Source organism: Triticum urartu, chromosome 3A, assembly GCF_056163025.1.
Source record: "Triticum urartu cultivar PI428250 chromosome 3A, HENAU_Tu73, whole genome shotgun sequence".
NCBI lineage: Eukaryota > Viridiplantae > Streptophyta > Magnoliopsida > Poales > Poaceae > Triticum > Triticum urartu.
The window spans coordinates 695,947,356-695,968,595 of NC_141875.1; the positions used below are offsets into that span (position 1 = coordinate 695,947,356).

At 44.0% G+C, this 21,240-nt stretch overlaps 2 protein-coding genes across 2 annotated transcripts; both read left to right on the plus strand.

Moving 5' to 3' along the window:
• The first annotated feature begins 2,819 nt into the window (after window positions 1-2,819).
• Window positions 2,820-5,192, plus strand: LOC147981752 (uncharacterized). The gene has a single exon (XM_087517206.1). The coding sequence runs from the start codon at window positions 4,505-4,507 to the stop codon at window positions 4,856-4,858; it is 354 nt and encodes a 117-aa protein (XP_087373332.1). The 5' UTR covers window positions 2,820-4,504; the 3' UTR covers window positions 4,859-5,192.
• Window positions 5,193-12,417: 7,225 nt separating this feature from the next.
• LOC147981753 (uncharacterized) lies at window positions 12,418-13,500 on the plus strand. The gene has a single exon (XM_087516088.1). The coding sequence runs from the start codon at window positions 12,418-12,420 to the stop codon at window positions 13,498-13,500; it is 1,083 nt and encodes a 360-aa protein (XP_087372214.1).
• Window positions 13,501-21,240: the final 7,740 nt, after the last annotated feature.

The window sequence follows — 21,240 nt, forward strand, 5'->3', positions numbered from 1 at the left end:
TTTAACATTGTTGCTGACATGTTGGCTATTTTGCTTGAGCGCGCCAAGCAGGATGGCCAGATTGCAGGAGTAGTGCCACACCTTGTGGATGGTGGCCTCTCTATTCTGCAATACACCGATGACACAATTCTCTTTATGGAACATGACCTAGATAAGGCTCGAAACCTAAAACTCTTGTTGTCAGCATTTAAGCAGATGTCGGGTCTTAAAATTAATTTCCATAAAAGTGAACTTTTTTGCTTTGGAGAAGCCATTGAGGCGGCGGCCGATTATGCTGACCTGTTCGGTTGCACACATGGCCAATTCCCGATTAAATATCTGGGAATACCGATTCATTATCGGCGTCTCACCATTGCGGAGTGGAAGCATGTAGAGGAGCGGCTAGAGAAACGTTTGATCAGTTGGAAAGGCAAATTACTCTCAGTTGGAGGACAGTTGGTTTTGATTAACTCTGTCCTCACAAATATGGTTCTTTATATGCTCTCTTTCTTCCAACTCCCAAAAGGGGTCCTGCAAAGACTGGACTATTTTAGATCCAGATTCTTTTGGCAAGGAGATGGTGAAAACAAAAAATACAGGTTGGCCAAATGGAGTGTGGTTTATAGGCGAAAAGACCAAGGTGGCCTTGGAATTCATGACCTGGAAGTCAAGAATGAGGCCCTACTTAGTAAGTGGTTGTTTAAACTTCTTACTGAGGATGGTGTTTGGCAAACCATGCTGCGCAACAAGTATCTAGGTCAAAAGGCGGTGTCTCAGGCATATTGGAAACCTGGTGATTCACACTTTTGGGCTGGCCTAATGGCAGCAAAGAAACATCTCTTTCGCTTTGGGTCTTTCACGATAAACGACGGGTCAAAGGTTCATTTTTGGGAAGACATCTGGCTAGGCAATGCCAGTCTCCGAAAACAATATCCAGCCTTGTACAACATCGCTCGCGGTAAGAATAAAACTATTGCACAGGTGCTTAGTTCATTCCCGCCCAATATTTCGTTTAGGCGGGATTTGTTTGGCCCCCATCTTACGTCATGTCATAATCTTTTATCCCGTCTGGATTTGATCAATTTGACACAAGGTTGGGATGTGTTTCGCTGAAACCTTACTGCATCGGGGTCTTTCACAGTAGACTCTATGTACCGTGCGCTCACACATTCTGAGGTACCAGTGAGTAATAACAAGAAAATTTGGAAGTCAAAGATTCCACTAAAAGTTAAAATCTTCATGTGGTATCTTCGTAGGGGAGTTGTTCTAACCAAAGATAACCTCACACGGCGCAACTGGCTAGGGAGTAAGAAGTGTTGTTTTTGCACTCATGAAGAGAAAATCAAACACCTCTTTTTCCAATGCAAGTTTGCACGTTTTATATGGTCAGTCATCCAAATAGCGTCAAATTTGTATCCTCCCACAAGTGTCGCCAATATTTTTGGTCATTGGTTGGATGGTATTCCAAATAGGTTGAAAACGCTAATAAGGGTGGGAGCGTATGCCTTACTATGGTAGCTTTGGCTATGTAGAAACGATTTGGTTTTCAATAAAAAATGCTTCTCCTTTGCAGGTTATTTTCCGTTGTACGTACTCGCTTCATGCGTGGTCTACGCTACAACGAGTTGAGTACCAACCGCTGTTCAAGGCGGTGTGTACGCGGTTGAAACAGGTGGCTACGGAGGTTTTTACCCAACATGGGTGGCAGCATAATCTCCGGATCGGTCCACCACCCCTTTTGACATAGGCATAGTGTCGGTCCATATAACTCTACTGTCGCCCATTTGTCATCTTTTTTCTTCTTTTTATCAGACTTTAGGTGATTGGCAGTGTGCATCTTAGTTATGCAGAGGCCGGGTGTTACTCATAATGCTTTGTATTCTCTTGATGTTACTTTTTGAGATAATAAAAGCGCCTTTTATCGGAAAAAATTGTATGTTTTTGAAATCATTGGTTCATGACTCTGTTGTCCGTGTTTATTTCGTTGCTAATACTATATGGGTGAAGAGAGGAAAGCTGGATGGTCAGAGAGGTAGAGCAAAGCTAGCTATGTACATGCAACAACACGGGGCAACACGCATATGCTTTATAACTACGGATCATGATCATGTAGGTTATATGATTCCAGAAGGATACATCTTTCTTCTAGCATTAATCCCACGGTTCATTTTCTCTGTCTGATCAGAATTGAGGTGGGATGTTTCCTTCCACGTGTACCCATCAGCCAGTGGTTATACCATACGTTGTGAATAGGTACTCACACCTAACTAAACCGCCAAGAAGCCACACAATCTTTAGATAGAGTGGAGTCTGTGAAGGTGTGATTCAATGGTCACTACCATTCAACATCTAATATGCTTCATCGAGGACAAAGAGGGATGAGTGTGGACGAATAGTAAAATCTTCTATACATCTCATGGGTCCTTCCTTCATCTCTGTTAGACAATCCTAAATTACTTGTGCAATTGCATATACGTTCTGGTGGTAACAAATCGAGTTGTCTTCCATAGTTCTATTGTATCCATAGGCAGTGTCCAATGGTTTCAATTTCTTATCCAGGATCTTCTTGCAGAATGAAACTTCGAGTACTTGAAATTTTGGTGTATACCTCCCTGAACTGGTATTTTCACACAGGGAACTCTATGTTGCTCTTTCTAGAGCTACATCTAGAAGTAATAAATATTATCTCAGATAAGCAAAATGAAGTAATAATTATTGTTGCTATTTTGTTTGCATTTACTATTCACTCATATGCATGAATGCTCTCGAACAAAATTGAATATCCGGAGAAAGATATCGATATTTATTACAAAAAAGATGAACCGACATAGGTCAATTTGAACACATACATAGAAAAATAAACTTTTTTTTCTGTTCCGTGCAAGGCACGAGCATCTTACTAGTTAGGAACTTTAGAGATGGACAAAGTAGAACTCAGGGCCTATAGTTGCAACTTATTAAAGCTATGTATCTGCAAGGCCACCCCTTCCTTGCTCATGATCTGCGGGAGGGACCCTAGTTTACCTAATTGGATTTCCAAGAAATTTCTAGATTTCAGACCATCCATCCATGGGCATACAATAATGTTCTGGCTAGGCGTTGCAAGCAGCCCGTACTTACCAAATATATTATGCATCTATCACATCGATAGCCGTCTGTGGCATGATTCTGTATTGAAACATGATTGATTAGAGTAATTGATCGTCAAAGCTTAAACAGCTAGCACATGAGGACAACATATGCTCAGGCCTTTGCACGACCAGATGAGTAGTCAAGTTCATACTACCTGCTTGTTGTACGTAGCTCTGGAATCTTCTCTCTCTTGGACGGGATTATAATTTCTACATGGCCCGAACTGTACGATACATTGAACTTTTCCGTTGGTCTTGCATCTGTTTGTTAGCGGGGGATGCATCCTCACCTTCAACCAATTCGCCAAGAAAGTCTAGCTGAGGGAGGTGTCTGGTTGGAACGACCTGAATTTTGGAAGTGAAACCTGTCCCTGGGGACACGACGAAGACAAACACATAGCCTAGTTTGCAGCATGCAGTTACCATGTGTTCAGCTTTGATGGCTTGACATTTTCGGCCTGGAGGCTGGAGCGGAGGGTGATTACTCATCTTTCCATCCACGAAGACCCCACGCAAGGGCCAAAGATCATCTCCAAGGTGTACAACTTCGAGAAGGGCGTCATCGACGGCGAGCGACAAGCTCGCGACCCACGGGAGCGCCTCACGCGCCCTATCGAGCACCACAGGTGTGACCGCGATGACGACCCTGGATGCGGCCGTGGCGACGGGGAGCGCCGCGGATGCGACAACTCGCGAAGCCGCGAGGGCTGGGGCGACCGCATCAGACATAGCCTCTCTCGCCAGCCATGGGATGCATCGCGCGACACCCGCCACGATGAGGGGCGCGATGGCCGCCGCGATGGTGGAGGCCGTCGTCGCTCTGCCGAGCCAGCCGTCGATGCTCAGCCCTCCTTGGTGCTTCTGGGATCCGGCTCTGGCAGTGAAGACGCTGCCCGCGGCCTGGAGTTGCTCCCGGTGTAGGCCCCTCCTCTGTCTGCTCCTAGGCGTGGCCGCAGCCCGGCACGCCAGCATTCGCCACGCTTGGCGCGGCGTCGTTCCCAGGAGGCCCGCACGCCGCCTGCCTCCCCTCCGCTGTCGTCAACGACAGTGCTACCACCACCGCCTCGGTCCAAAAGAAGTGATGACCGCCCATCCCCGCTCTCGCAGGGGCGGCCAAGCCAAGTGCTGCTCCGCCTCTGTGCATCAGACTCTCTTCAGGCGCCGCTGCTCTCGCCCGCCAAGCCGCCTGGCTTCGAGGCCTCCCCGACGCCTCCACTTCTTTCCAACGCCCTTTGCGGCGCACGCCCTCGCCGGTGCGGCTGCGAAGGAATGCTGCGGCGGGTGGTGTCGTTGGCTTGCAGTGCCTAGCGCCCCTCTTTGAAGACCATCAGGAGGCTGTCCTCCCGTCCCCTGCTCCAAGTCTGCCGAAGGCGCCGACGGCTCGTCGGAAGACCATGGCTGGAATCAACATAGCCAAGACCGGCGGTGGGTTCTCCATCAGCAAGCCTACGTCTGGTGCTCGCCCCAAGTCAGCCCCGGCAGCCAGGGTTGCCGAGCTCCTCGTGTGCCGCAGCTTGGGCATTGTCAAAGATAGGGAAGACGTCACTGCCGTTGCGTTGGATGCGCTCGCGGACCGCTTCAAGGACCAGCTGTCGCCGGACGCGATCGTAGCCATGCGTGGGCTGTTCAAGCTTGATGACAGCAGCGCAGTGGATGTCGAGGAGGCCCTCATAGCACATGGTGGGGGAGGTGCTCTTGACCTGGTGCAGAACGGCGTCGACGCTGTGGCGCAGCTGGAGGCAAGCTGAGCTTTCGCTGCTTCTGCTCAAATTGGGTTCCCAATTTCCTATGTTAGCAAAGATCCATGTCCCTGTACGTGTTTGGTCCATGTGTAAGGGCACTAGCTGTTCTGCAAGCATGCTAGTTGTAGTCGGCCTATGGCCATGTAATCTTTGGGTTGACTCCGTTAGTGTATTCGGAGGGCCAGGCTCTGTTGTTATGCCTTGCATGGCATGTGGTTTGCATCCTGGTTGTATCAGTGATGCTCTGAACTTTGCTAGTTCTTCTACATCTGCGTCTATCAGATGGCCAAGCTCCAGGGTGTTTCCAGTTATATAATGCTAGAGCAACCGATTAATTTTCTGAGCTGGAATGTGAGGGTGCTGAACTGCCCAAATCGACGCTCCACTGTCAACGCCACGATCGCCTCTTCGTTTTGCCATGTTGTTTGCCTACAAGAAACCAAGCTCGACAACATCGATCAGTTCACGGCCGCCTTTTTAGGCGGGCAGAGATTGCGCAATTTTGCGCAAAGACCGGCAATTGGCACTAGGGAGGCATTTTGCTGCTCTGGGATGATTAATAACCCACAAGTATAGGGGATCGCAACAGTTTTCGATGAGTAAGAGTGTCGAACCCAATGAGGAGCTAAAGGCAGAACAAATATTTCCTCAAATTCTATCGACCACCGATACAACTCTATGCACGCTTGACGTTCGCTTTACCTAGAACAAGTATGAAACTAGAAGTACTTTGTAGGTGTTGTTCGATAGGTTTGCGAGATAATAAAGAGTACGTAAATAAAAAGTAGGGGTTGTTTAGATAAAGAAACAATAAATTAAATATAGCGAGTGTGGAAAAGTGGTGGTAGGAGTTGCGAAATTGCCCCTAAGCAATTGACTACTTTACTAGACCGATAATAAGTATTATGTGGGAGAGGCCACTGCTAGCATGTCATCACTGACTTGGAATTCTATGCACTTATGATTGGAACTATTAGCAAGCATCCGCAACTACTAATGTTCATTAAGGTAAAATCCAACCATAGTATTAAGATATATTGGTCCCCCTTCAATCCCGTACGCATCAATTTCTATGCTAGGTTGAAGCTTCTGTCACTCTAGCCCTCCAATACATAGTCCTATCAACATACAACTAACCCTAGGGGGTGATCCACGCGCGCAATCATATGATGGGCACCAAAGGACAGCAACATAACCATAAGCAAATTAAATCAATTATAGCAATTCATCAACCACCGATAGGACAACGAAAATCTACTCAGACATTATAGGATGGCTACATATCATTGGATAATAATATGAAGCATAAAGCACCATGTTCAAGTAGAGGGTATAGCGGGTTGCGGGAGAGTGGACCGCTGTAGATAGAGGGAGGAAGGTGATGGAGATGTTGGTGAAGATGGCGGAGGTGTTGGTGTAGATCGCGGTGATGATGATGGCCCCTGGTGGCACTCTGGTGCCACCGGAAGCGAGGGAGAGAGAGCCCCCCTCCTTCTTCTTCTTCCTTGACCTTCTCCCTAGATGGCAGAAGGGTCTCCCCTCTGGTCCATGATCTCCATGGTGTGGGAGGGGCGAGAGCCCCTCCGAGATTGGATCTGTCTCTCTCTGTTTCTGCGTTCCCAGATTCTTCCCTTTCACCGTTTCTTATATTCCTGGAGATCCATAACTCTGATTGGGATGAAATTTTAACACGATCTCTATCCGGATATTAGCTTTCTTGCGGCGAAAGAAGGGCATCAACCGCCTTACGGGTGGCCCACGAGGGTCAGGGGCGCGCCCCCTGCCTCGTGGCCACCTCGGGCACCGTCTTGCGTGGATTTTTCTTCCCAAAAATCATATGTATTCCAAAAAAAAATCTCCGTCAGTTTTTATCCCGTTTGGACTCCGTTTGATATGGATATTCCGCGAAACAAAAAACATACAACAAATAGGAACTGGCACCGGGCACTGGATCAATATATTAGTCCCAAAAATAGTATAAAAAGTTGCCAAAAGTATATAAAAGTTGTAGAATATTGGCATGGAACAATCAAAAATTATAGATACAACGGAGACGTATCAGCATCCTCAAGCTTAATTCCTGCTCGTCCTCGAGTAGGTAAATGATAAAAAAGATATTTTTTGATATGGAATGCTACCTAGCATAATCTTGATCATGTAATCTAATCATGGCATGAATATTAAGATACGAGTGATTCAAAGCAATAGTCTACCATTTGACATAAAAACAATAATACTTCAAGCCCACTAATAAAGCAATCATGTCTTTTCAAAATAACAAGGCCAAAGAAAGTTATCCCTACAAAATCATATAGTCTGGCTATGCTCCATCTTCACCACACAAAATACTCACATCATGCACAACCCCGATGACAAGCCAAGCAATTGTTTCATACTTTTGATGTTCTCAAACCTTTTCAACTTTCACGCAATACATGAGCGTGGGCCATGGACATAGCACTATAGGTGGAATAGAATATGATGGTGGAGAAGACAAAAAGGAGAAGATAGTCTCACATCAACTAGGCGTATCAACGGGCTATGGAGATGCCCATCAATAGATATCAATGTGAGTGAGTAGGGATTGCCATGCAACAGATGCACTAGACCTATAAGTATATGAAAGCTCAAACTGAAACTAAGTGGGTGTGCATCCAACTTGCTTGCTCATGAAGACCTAGGGCATTTGAGGAAGCCCATTGTTGGAATATACAAGCCAAGTTCTATAATGAAAAATCCCACTAGTATATGAAAGTGATAACTCAAGAGACTCTTTATATGAAGAACATGGTGCTACTTTGAAGCACAAGTGTGATAAAAGGATAGTAACATTGCCCCTTCTCTCTTTTTCTCTCATTTTTTTTCTTTTTTTTTCTTTTTTTTTTCTTTTTTAGGCTTCTTTGGCCTCTCTCTCTCTTTTATTTTTTTGGGGCTTCTTTGGCCACTTTTATTTTGATAACCTCACGTGGGACAATGTTCTAATAATGATGATCATAACACTTTTATTTACTTACAACTCAATATTACAACTCGATATCTAGAACAAAGATATGACTCTATATGAATGCCTCCGGCGGTGTACCGGGATGTGCAATGATATAGCGTAGCAATGACATCAAAAAGGACAAGCCATGAAAACATCATGCTAGCTATCTTACGATCATGAAAAGCAATATGACAATGAATGCTCAAGTCATGTATATGATGATGATGAGAGTTGCATGGCAATATATCTCGGAATGGCTATGAAAATTCCATGATAGGTAGGTATGGTGGCTGTTTTGAGGAAGGTATATGGTGGGTTTATGGTACTGGCGAAAGTTGTGCGGTACTAGAGAGGCTAGCAATGATGGAAGGGTGAGAGTGCGTATAATCCATGGACTCAAAATTAGTCATAAAGAACTCACATACTTATTACAAAAATCTATTAGTCATCGAAACAAAGTACTACGCGCATGCTCCTAGGGAGATAGATTGGTAGGAAAAGACCATCGCTCGTCCCCGACCGCCACTCATAAGGAAGACAATCAATAAATACCTCATGCTCCAACTTCGTTACATAACGGTTCACCATACGTGCATGCTACGGGAATCACAAACCTCAACACAAGTATTTCTACAATCCACAACTACCCACTAGCATGACTCTAATATTACCATCTTTATATCGCAAAACTATTGCAAGGAATCAAATATATCATATTCAGTGATCTACAAGTTTTATGTAGGATTTTATGACTAACCGTGTGAATGACCAGTTCCTGTCATCTCTCTAAATAGATATAAGTGAAGCAAGAGAGTTTAATTCTTTCTACAAAAGGTATGCCCACACTCTAACAAATCTAAGTGAAGCAAAAGAACATTCTACAAATGGCGGTTGTCTATGTAAAGGGAAACATGCAATCCAAACTTCAAATGATATAAGCGAAGCACATGAAGCATTCTATAAAGCCATACTCAAAAGATATAAGTGAAGTGCAATGAGCATTCTATAAATCAACCAAGGATTGTCTCATACCAGCATGGTGCATAAAAGAAAAGTGAAAACTAAATGCAAAAGAAGCTTCAAGATTGCACATATCGCATGAACGAAACGAATTCGAAAACATACCGATACTTGTTGAAGAAAGAGGGGATGCCTTCCGAGGCATCCCCAAGCTTAGACGCTTGAGTCTCCTTGAATATTTACTTGGGGTGCCTCGGGCATCCCCAAGCTTGATCTCTTGCCTCTCTTCCTTCTTCTCATATCGAGACCTTCTCGATCATCGAACACTTCATCCACACAAAACTTCAACAGAAAACTCGGTAAGATCCGTTAGTATAATAAAGCAAATCACTACTCTAAGTACTGTTGCAAACCAATTCATATTTTGTTTTTGCATTGTTTCAACTGTAGTATAACTTTTTCATGGCTTAATCCACTGATATGAATCGATAGTTTCATCAAAACAAGCAAACTATGCATCAAAAACAGAATCTGTCTAAAACAGAACAGTCTGTAATAATCTGAACATTCACCATATTTATGTTACTTGAAAAATTCTACCAAAATTAGGAAAAATAAAAAATTTGTATAGGAATACAGTGCAAAAAAAATCAGAACCATATGACGTTCCATCAAAAAATGTAAAATCGCGCACTACAGCCAAAGCTTCTGTCCTACACCGTGAAAACCATCAAGCAAATGTAAACATCCTAAAGGCAAACCTTGGCACATTATTTTTTATAATACAATGGAATTGTACAAGGGGATAATTATTTTTATTGAAAAGTTTCTGTAATCAAGATTCACAAAGTTTCCATGAGCATGAGCAAATTTCAAGGCTAGCTCCTACTTCAACAATGCTTGTCTTTCTCACTTTCGCTTTCCTTTTTGGAAAAGTTTTGGGTTTCCCTCTTTATTTTTGTTGTTTTTAAACTATATAAAAGCACTCAACAGAAATAAATGACTCTCTAAAACTTCCGGGTTGTCTCCCTGGCAGCGCTTTCTTTAAAGCCATTAAGCTAGGTATATAGTGCTCAAGTAATGGATCCAACCGGATCCCAAGGTATATCAAAGCCAATTTTAATTAACAATGATTTATAATTTAGTGGTGAGCACAAGGTAACATATACCATGTAATGACGAAGTCTAACTCTCTTCCTATGCATCGGTATGTCATAAAAGAACAATTCATGCACACAAAGTAAAGGCCAATGCATAGTATAAACCGTTTCCTTCTTTTGTTCTTCGCTCTCCTCCTCATCTTTTTCATCCAATGAGCTCACAGTTTCATCAATTTCTTCTTCCATAGACTCCTGCAAAATATTAGTCTCTTCTTGGACAGCGGAGTAGTCTTCAATATATGGTTCAACATAGGCATTAGAAGCATAATTATCATAGCAATATTTAAGTATGGAAAAATTTGCAGATTTGTAAAGAGTAGCATCATACTTTTCAATCAAAGAAGCAATTTCGTAAGCACCCTTAAAAGCAACAAATTCTTCAATTTGTTGAACATCAGTAATTATAAACACCCTTAGAATACGAAGATACGATTCCATTATCACTAAACTCACATTGATAGGGAAGGTGTTTCTTAGGGTTTTCAGAACAACAAGTAAAATCATATATTTCACATAAATTCCAAGCATAGCATTGCAAATGATAAATTTGGTCCAGTAAAGTTTTCCATTTTTCAGATATTCGGTGTCGCACATAACAAGCATGCTCATCCAAGGATTTACCGTCAACTAAGCTAGTTTGGGTTTCAGCACGAGCACATAGGGATCGAAGATGATCCAAGTAATAGGCTTCAGCAGTGTGATAGATTTTGAGCGGTTCTTCAACCATTGGTTCAGTAGGTACAACTATTTTTTTTGGTATTTTGCGTTTCCTACCCATAACTAAAAATAGAAAACAACTAAGAACAACAAATAAAAATTACTTAGTGATAAAGCAAATAAGCACACACGAGAATATTCACCCCACGCTATTGCTCCCCGGCAACGGCGCCAGAAAAAGATCTTGATAACCCATAAGTATAGGGGATCGCAACAGTTTTCGATAAGTAAGAGTGTCGAACCCAACGAGGAGCTAAAGGCAGAACAAATATTCCCTCAAGTTCTATCGACCACCGATACAACTCTACGCACGCTTGACGTCCGCTTTACCTAGAACAAGTATGAAACTAGAAGTACTTTGTAGGTGTTGTTGGATAGGTTTGGAAGATAATAAAGAGTATGTAAATAAAAAGTAGGGCTGTTTAGATAAAGAAACAATAAATTAAATATAGCGAGTGTGGAAAAGTGGTGGTAGGAGTTGCGAAATTGCCCCTAAGCAATCGACTACTTTACTAGACCGATATCAAGTATTATGTGGGAGAGGCCACTGCTAGCATGTCATCCCTGACTTGGAATTCTATGTACTTATGATTGGAACTATTAGCAAGCATCCGCAACCACTAATGTTCATTAAGGTAAAACCCAACCATAGCATTAAGATATATTGGTCCCCCTTCAATCCCGTATGCATCAATTTCTATGCTAGGTTGAAGCTTCTGTCACTCTTGCCCTCCAATACATAGTCCTATCAACATACAACTAACCCTAGGGTGTGATCCACGCGCGCAATCATATGATGGACACCAAAGGAAAACAACATAACCACAAGCAAATTAAATCAATCATAGCAATTCATCAACCACCGATAGGACAACGAAAATCTACTCAGACATCATAGGATGGCAACACATCATTGGATAATAATATGAAGTATAAAGCACCATGTTCAAGTAGAGGGTACAACGGGTTGCAGGAGAGTGGACCGCTGTAGATAGATGGGGGAAGGTGATGGAGATGTTGGTGAAGATGGCGGAGGTGTTGGTGTAGATCGCGGTGATGATGATGGCCCCCGGTGGCACTCCGGTGCCACCGGAAGCGAGGGGGAGAGAGACCCCCTCCTTCTTCTTCTTCCCTGACCTTCTCCCTAGATGGGAGAAGGGTTTCCCCTCTGGTCCATGGTCTCCATGGCGTGGGAGGGGCGAGAGCCCCTCTGAGATTGGATCTGTCTCTCTCTGTTTCTGCGTTCCCAGATTCTTCCCTTTCACCGTTTCTTATATTCCCGGAGATCCGTAACTCCGATTGGACTGAAATTTTAACACGATCTCTATCCGGATATTAGCTTTCTTGCGGCGAAAGAAGGGCATCAACCGCCTTACTGGTGGCCCACGAGGGTCAGGGGCACGCCCCCTGCCTCGTGGCCACCTCGGGCACCGTCTCGCGTGGATTTTTCTTCCCAAAAATCATATATATTCCAAAAAAATCTCCATCAGTTTTTATCCCGTTTGGACTCCGTTTGATATGGATATTCTGCGAAACAAAAAACATGCAACAAACAGGAACTGGCACTGGGCACTGGATCAATATGTTAGTCCCAAAAATACTATAAAAAGTTGCCAAAAGTATATGAAAGTTGTAGAATATTGGCATGGAACAATCAAAAATTATAGATACGACGGAGACGTATCAATGATCTACTTGTTGACGTGTCTGACATATCCCTCAATACATATTGCCTTTCCGCCATGGTTAGTGTGCACGGGAACGATGTGCTCTTCAAAGTCACTTCCGTCTATGGTCCCACGGACAACTCCTGCAAAGACGCTTTCTTTGCCGAGCTTCTGAATCGGAAGCCACCGCCAGGGATGGCTTGGCTTGCTTCCGGAGATTTCAACCAAATTTTTCGGGCGAGAGACAAGAACAAGAGAAATGTTAATTGCAGCAGGATAAATCGCTTCAGGGCAGCGCTCCAGAGTTGTGAGCTCAAGGAAATCCACCTTCAAAACCGCAGATTCACATGGAGCAACGAGAGGGTAAACCCAACCCTGAGCAAGCTGGACTCCTTCTTCTGCAATGCAGAATGGGATACTACCTTCAACTCCCATATCCTAAATGCACTCTCCTCCTCACTCTCCGACCACTGCCCGCTCTTGCTTGCCGATGATAAGGGACGGCGAAGGCCTCGGGTCTTCAAATTCAAAAACTTCTGGGTATCCATGCCCGGATTCATTGAGGTGGTTCAAAGGGCGTGGAGCGAAAGAGTTGATCACACCGAGCCATACCAAATTCTCTACCACAAGCTCAAAAAGACGGCGCTTCGACTTTCCGAGTGGAGTAGGGGCCTCTTCTCAAAGGCAAAAATCCACCTCCAAGCCGCCCTTTTGGTGATTCTCCACCTTGATATTGCCCAAGAGGGTAGAATCCTGTCCGCCGACGAGCGTGAGCTACGGGCTAGGCTCAAGAGGCGAGTCATTGCCTTGTCCGTGCTTGAAAGATCTCGCAAGAAGCAATGCGCCAGAATCGCCAACCTTAGGGAGGGGGATGCGAATACTAAATTCTTCCACCGCCGTGTTAATGCTAGAAGGCGTAAAAATCACATCCACAGAATCAAGAACGAGCATGGATGGGTCACCGAGCATGTGGCCAAGGAGAAAGTAATCCATGATCATTTTTCCAACATCATGAAGAGAGGCCCCATAAGCAGCAAGGATTTCAACTGGGATGAGCTAAATTTGGAACCCCTTGACCTCCATGGCCTTGACTCTGCTATGACCGAGGGTGAGATCCTCGAAGCGATCAACGACATGACAAGTGACAAGGCCCCGTGACCAAATGGGTTCACGGGCCTTTTTTCAAGAGGTGTTGGAACATTGTCAAGGACGACCTCATGCGGGTCATCAACCATTTTTACTCCCTCCACACCTCAAACCTCCAGTGGCTCAATTCCGCCAACGTGGTGCTACTGCCTAAGAAAGAAGGGGCGGAGGGAATCACCGACTATAGGCCCATTAGCCTCATCCACGCGATTGCAAAAATTATTGTGAAGGTGCTCTCCTTAAGGCTTGCCCCCCACATGACAAAGCTCGTTTCCAACGCCTAGAGCGCCTTCATCAAAACAAGAAGCATCCGCGACAACTTCATGTATGTCCGTAATCTCGCTCGGCGCCTACACAAGAGCAAGACCCTTCACTTCTCTTCAAGCTTGACATCCGCAAGTCTTTCGACACCGTGAAGTGGGAGTACTTGCTCAACCTTCTCCAACGGCGAGGATTCCCAAGCAAATTTAGGGACTGGATTGCAGCCCTCCTTTGCTCCTCCTCCTCGAGGGTCATCCTCAATAGTATTGCCGGCGAGCCAATTAAACATGGACAGGGCCTTCGGCAAGGGGACCCCATATCCCCGCTGCTTTTCGTCATCGCCATTGATCCTCTCCAAAGTATTCTTGATGTGGCTACGAGAAAAGGGCTCCTCCATAAAATAGGGGGTAGGGAAGCCATGATGAGGACCTCCCTCTATGCGGACGATGCGACTGTCTTCTTGGCTCCGATCAAAAGGGACGTTGACAACCTTGCAGACATTTTGAGCGGCTTTGATGAGGTCACGGGGTTGTGCACTAACTTCCACAAGAGCTCTTTTGTGCCCATCCGCTGCAATCACCTCGATCTGGGCTGCCTGGCCCAGAGGTTACCGGCTGTTAGGACTTCCTTCCCTCTGCGCTACTTGGGGCTTCCTCTCTCAGTTTGGCAACTAAAGTTGGTGGATCTTCAGTTTCTAGTGGACAAGGCTGCAAGCTAACAACTTATGAGGACAAAAACATCACCACCATCGGAAGAACGACTCTTGTCAAGTCCGTGATCACCTCCCAAGTGGTCTACCCCGCCACACCGCTAGTTATTCCGCCAACCATCTTGCTCAAAGTCAATAAACTTCAGAGAGCTTTCCTTTGGTCCGGTTCGGACAAGACGACGGGAGCGAAATGCAAGGTGAACTGGGGATTGTTTGCCGGCCATTTCAATATGGGGGACTTGGGGTCCTTAACACCAACAAGTTTACACGTGCCCTCCGGTTGCGATGGCCATGGTATGAATGGAAGGATCCCACCAAGATGTGGGTGGGGATGGGAAACCCATACGACGAGGAGGACCTAAATTTTTTCTATGCATCCACCACTATCACCATTGGCAACGGTGCGAAGACCCCCTTTTGGGACTCACCTTGGCTCCTTGGGCGCAAGCCAAAAGACATTGCCCCGCTCATTCACGAAGCGTCAAAGAGAAAGAATTGGAAGGTGCGGGAGGCCCTCTCACACAATGCATGGATCCACAAGATCAAACCCCCCATCAACATCTCCGCGGAGCACATCACGCAGTTCTTCACTCTTTGGGCGCTTTTGCATGAGGTCCAACTTGATGAACTCACCGAGGATGACATTGTATGGAAGCATACGGCTAGTGGGATCTACTCGGCGGCATATGCTTACAAGGCGCAATTCTTAGGGATGGTTCTTACACCTTTGGATAAAATGGTTTGGAAGGCTTGCCCCCCCCCCCCCAAAGTCAAGTTCTTCGCTTGGCTGGCGTTGCAAGACAGAATCTGGACCGGCGATAGATTGGCCAAACGTGGGTGGCCCAACTGTGATCTCTGCCCTCTTTGCAAGAGAGTGCAGGAATGTGTGTCTCATCTCTTCTTCAAATGCCGCTACACACGAAGGCTTTGGTCTTTGATCATTGACCAATACCACATTCACGATCTTGACAACAACGGTTGGCCCCTCTTCGACTCGGTTGAGGCTTGGTGGGCAAGTACTTGCGACAATGGCACGCCAAACCGCCAAGCCAAGGCGTCCCTCACCATGCTTGTTACGTGGACCGTCTGGAATGAGCGAAACGCAAGGGTCTTCAAGCACAAGAGCGCCCCTCCACCTACATTGCTTGAGTCCATCGATGCTGAGGCCAACCTTTGGGTCATCGCCGGTGTAAAAAAATTTAGGGTCTCTTATTTTGCGAGAGTGATCTCATGCCGTGTATTGAGTGACTTGTAACAAATTCTTTTCTCTCTTAATTAATGGATGAGGCAAAACTTTTGCCTCCGTTTTAAAAAAAACATATTCAGTTTTTTGTCTGAAGGAAACAACGAAGTATATTATATGATCTTGTGGTTGGGATCTACTTGAAAAGTTTGAACTAATTTCTGAAACGATGGTCTTGCTAATGTGGAGTAGTACGATACTGGCGATTGGCGACGACCCGTGACATGAAACCAACAGATGTGTGTGTCGTACCGGCTGCATCTGCATTAACGGTTGGACTAGTCGTCCAAAGTAGTAGGTAATGTGATTCACGAGAGCGACATCGTAGATCTTTCTGCTGTCTCATTGTGTATGTATATTGCTAGCTGACGAGAAGAGTAGAGGACAGGGCACGCAAGTTGATCAACAAGTCCGGAGAAAAACACAGAGTAGTAGTTAGCCGGATGCACAAATGCAGTGTGTACCACAATTTTTTTTTTTTGCAGCAACGTACACACAGAGAGAACCGAATAAGTTTGAACTTATCGCTGCCCGGCCAAGCAGAGGAGCCGCGCATGATACGGCCGCGAGAAGAGGAGAAGAGGACTCGGCAGGCGAACCAGACAAACAAAAGTCAGGGAAAGGAGGCAAGAAACCGAACGCATGCTTGGTCGTGGCCGCTGTCTCCTTGGACGCATCGCAGACGGCCTTAAATTCCTCACCGGCACCACCTGCTCGTGTCTCCGTCACGGGGCCGACGCTTTGGAGCGTTGCCGCGTGCGGCCTCCACCTGCGCTCGGGTTGGTTTTCGACCCCCAACGAAACGCCTAGCCACCGCCGACCCCATCCGGTTTGGATGCATCCGGGATAGGAAGCGCCAGGGCCTAGCCAAAAACCACGCGGAAAACAACGGGGTGAGGTGATGCAAGGTGATTTGCCTCTTGTCTTCGTCTCTGGGGAGCCAGGCTTCGGGATAAGGAGACTTGTGAGGCCGTGTACTGCTGGCTGGTGGTACGCGCAGGCGCCAGCGCCAGGGTGCGGTACCAACTGCGACAACACCGTCTGTCATTGGAGTTGGGCTTATGGTGCCGCATGGCGTGGCGGGTCTGTTTTGCGTAGTCGGCAACATGCGCCAAAGCTGCAGGGCGCGCGATTCTTCCGGATTTCTCTTGTCCATGTCCCTCCCGGGCCATGCACCTGGCTCTAAAGTATTGCTACCAACCTTCTCATGCACAGAGAATAGTTGTGCGCACTTGTGCTTGTTGGACTCAGCAGGCCCGTGTTTGTTTAGATGTTTCCCCAAAATCCTAAGTTGTATTTTCAGCCATTATTACATTTTTCTTTCTGAAAATGATAAAAGATGTTTCCACGTAATTGTTCGATCTATCATTTCTAACAAATTTTCTTCTGAAAAATGGTTTTTGCGACATGGATAAAAATGATTTTGGGGAATAAAAAAATATTATAGCTGAAATGGTATGCTAGAATGTGGCTAGAATTTCTTTTGAAGAAGAGCACATGGACCAAAAGAAATAGCAACTTCAAAATTAACTACACAATGTGAAGGACAAATACACATGGACCAAAAGAAATAGCAAATTAAGATTTGACTACACATTGTGAAGGAAAAATACACATGGACTCTACATCAGAATGGACAATCGTTATAATTATCATGTCAAATCATTGAAGAATAATACAGTAGATGACAAAACGACATTTGTTGATGATGTTCAGCAATAACCCTTACATCTCTTGGGCATGACTATATGTACATCCTCGTGTGTGTGTGTGTGTGTGTGTGTGTGTGTGTGTGTGTGTGTGTGTGTGTGTGTGTGTATTACGTTTGGAATTCAAATAGTTACATTCCTATTGATTCACTACGTAAAATTTGGCATAAGAAAATAAAAATATAGGTCATAAGACAAGAAGATTTGCAGTTTATATGTATTTTACACTATGTTTTTACGTTTGTAATTTTACATAACATAAAATATATATTTTCAACGATTATATATTTTCTTACGGTCTCTTTTTACGTCGGAAATAAGGCAAAACTTACGGAACGTAAAATTACGGTCCATTGATCGTAAAATAGAAGAGGGGAGGGGGTGGTACAGAATAACTATTCCTCACCCAGGGTGACGAATAGTCAATCCCTATATATATTACTATTCATCACCCAGGGTGCAGAATAAGTTATTCTTCATCTGAGCTAATCTTACGATAATTTTATAATTACATTACGTTTGGAATTCATATAGTTATATTCCTATTGATTCACTGTGTAAAATTTGGCATAATAAAATAAAAATATAGGTCATAAGACAGGAAGATTTGCAGTTTATATGTATTTTACACTATGTTTTTACGTTTGTAATTTTACATAACATAAAATATATTTTTTCGATGATTATATATTTTCTTACGGTCTTTTTTTACGTCAGAAATAAGGCAAAACTTACGTAACGTAAAATTACGGTCCATTGATGGTAAAATAGAGGGGGTGGGGGGTGAAGAATAACTATTCCTCACCCAGGGTGACGAATAGTCAATCCCTATAGTGTTACTATTCATCACCCAGGATGCAGAATAAGTTATTCTTCACCTAAGGTAATCTTACGATAATTTCATAATTACATTACGTTTGTAATTCAAATAGTTACATTCCTATTGATTCACTATGTAAAATTTGGCATAATAAAATAAAAATATATGTCATAAGACAAGAAGATTTGCAGTTTATATGTATTTTACACTATGTTTTTACGTTTGTAATTTTACATAACATAAAATATATTTTTTCGACGATTATATATTTTCTTACGGTCTCTTTTTACGTCGGAAATAAGGCAAAACTTACGAAACGTAAAATTACGGTCCATTGGTGGTAAAATAGAGGGGGGGGGGGTGAAGAATAACTATTCCTCACACCCAGGATGACGAATAATTACGGTCCATATATATACCGCGGAGATCAGTTAACACAACATCTCAACCACCATGTAACTCGACCCTGCCATCCTTCCACCTAATGTGAATGTGAACCAAATGATATAACATATTTCTAGACCAAAAAGACAATGGTAATTTAAAAGAAAGAATAACCATCCTCTGTCAGTGCGGCGTAAATAATTCAATTCAAGGGATTGCACACAAAAGAACCTTAATCCATATGCTTCCATGCACCAGACTTGCATTGTGGATGTTCTACTCTCTCTCTCTCTCTCTCTCTCTCATGCATTCGACATCATACTTAATTTAAATGAAAATATTTCATGGTTTCACTTCTTAATAAAGAGAAAAAGAGAACAGTCCAATTAAGTACCTGATGACCAACAATCACATTGTTTCAGTAATTAATGTTCATTTCTTTACTCCCCAGCTGATGCTCATTTTGATGCCTAGTCACTTATCTACCATTTTATTTTATGTATTGTCCCTAAGGACTTTTGTACATTGCTAGTAGAGCTAATTTTCTACGTAGCATAAGTTGGTTAGAGAAATATTTCCATCAGCTATAATAGTTTTTATGATTTCTATCATGTTTCTATCTATTGCATTAGACTAACATCGATGTATGTGTTGAGAACTAACATACTTAAATGAAGCATAACATATAGTTGTATGTTTATAGTTTAACTAATAATTATCATGTGCATTAGATTAAGAGTCATATTTTTGGAAGTGCAGCGATGATCATCGTCAACTATGATTTTTTGTGAGATAAGTTACTAATTATGGTCTGTTTACGTACAAATATGAAATATCTAACTTGATATATTTATAAATCTCTACTTAGATACCGGGAATTTGATTTGTTTATGTCTACAGTTGGTAGATCTAACAGATGCAGTTACTATAGTTTTTGTTATCTAGATCTAATAGACGTGATATATTTTGGTACGTTTGTGAAGATCCAACGACTGTGATATATTTTGGTACAATTGTGAAGACAAAAAATATGTGATCTGTTTTTATACAATTATGATGAAAGGAGATGGCATTTGTGTACAATTATGTAGGTCTAACGACAACAACATGTTGTCATGCTATCAAGGATACTTGGGCGGCAGCACCGCAGCAATGCCATGCTCGGCATTTGAAACCAAAGCACCAGTTGTTAATTTCTGAGTTGCATCATAACCTTGAGAACTACATGAAATATCGTCGCAGTTGCCACCTAAGAAAAGCTATAAACTGAATATAGATGCTGCTTATTTTTTTATTTTATTTTTTGAGATCTGAAGTAGGGTCATCTACTCAGATAGGGGAGTACACTCGGAGATCATCAAGGGTTGAAGACTACTCGGTACGTTTGCTATAAGCGACTGTTCTCCTGAGCTTCTTGTAAGTGCAGCAAGGCCATGAGCTAAAGCATTGCATCCACGCCTCACATACTGAACTTTGCATGCCGCAAAGCTGGCTATGGCCTGTTTGATGTCCATGATCAGACCATAGTGAGGGGAGCGTGTCCGGGTTGGTGCATTCAGTTCGTTGACAATGGCTTGGTTATCCAACTTCAGCACAATCTGACCATTAGTATGTGCCACCATTGCCTTCAGTCCCGCGCGAGCAGCGCGGGCTTCGGCCTCTTCAGCACTCTGACAGCGCGGAAAGTTCATGCAGATAGATAGGAGAACAAGTCCTTGGTGATCTCTGCCGACTATTCCGGCAGCACTTTCTCCGGTCTCGGTGAGGAAGGCCGCATCCCTATTGATTTTTGTCATACCCAAATCCGGCGGTGACCATTTGTCCATGGCCATAGCCACAAGCCGCTCTCCATAGCTCTCATCTGTCAGTGTCTCCCTCTTGCTAGATCCCTCACCAGGATCAGCTGCAGCTCTCAGTTCCTCTTCATATTTTAGCAGAAACTGCTTCGAACTCACAATTGATTCTCTACCGCAATTACGTATGCAGTCTTCTCTTAAGTACCAGCTTATCCATAGCAGCAACAAAATTTTTGTCCGGTCTTCATCATTGACTGTGTCTAGCAGAGTTTGCAACCAATTCTCTCCGGTATACCTGAACTTGTTTTCAGTGGGCAAGCTCCACACTTCTCTCATGGCTGACCTGAGAGCTCTGCTCTTTGTGCACATGATTAATGCATGGTGCTCAGTCTCAGTTCCATTCCCACATATACTACAGGTGTTGTCAAGTTCGAGCGTTCTCTTCCACTTATTTTCCTTTGTGGCTAACGTATTTGTCGCCACTCTCCAACTGAAAATTCACACTTTACCAGGCACTTTTGATTTCCAAATGAGGTCCCAAATACTTCTGTCATTTGGTTCACTGGATGAGCTCGACGGGTTCTGTGCCATTTGGGGGAGGTCTGCAGCTGCTAACTTGTGCACACTCCTTACCGAGAAGATGCCGCTCTTCTCATAGTGCCATGCAATTTGGTCATCCACATCCGACGAGGGGATATTCAGCTTGCAGATTTCATCAGCATCAAATGGGAAGAAAAGTTGTCTAATTAGGGTCTCATTCCACTCTTTGCGGTCCGGAAGCATGAGTTGGTTTACCCAACGGATCCTCAAACTACGGATAAATGAGGTGG

What these genes read in the sequence shown, in the direction of transcription:
- LOC147981753 (XM_087516088.1), top strand. Translation starts at nt 12,418, where the DNA reads ATGGTTAGTGTGCACGGGAACGATGTGCTCTTCAAAGTCACTTCCGTC.
- LOC147981752 (XM_087517206.1), top strand. Translation starts at nt 4,505, where the DNA reads ATGGCTGGAATCAACATAGCCAAGACCGGCGGTGGGTTCTCCATCAGC.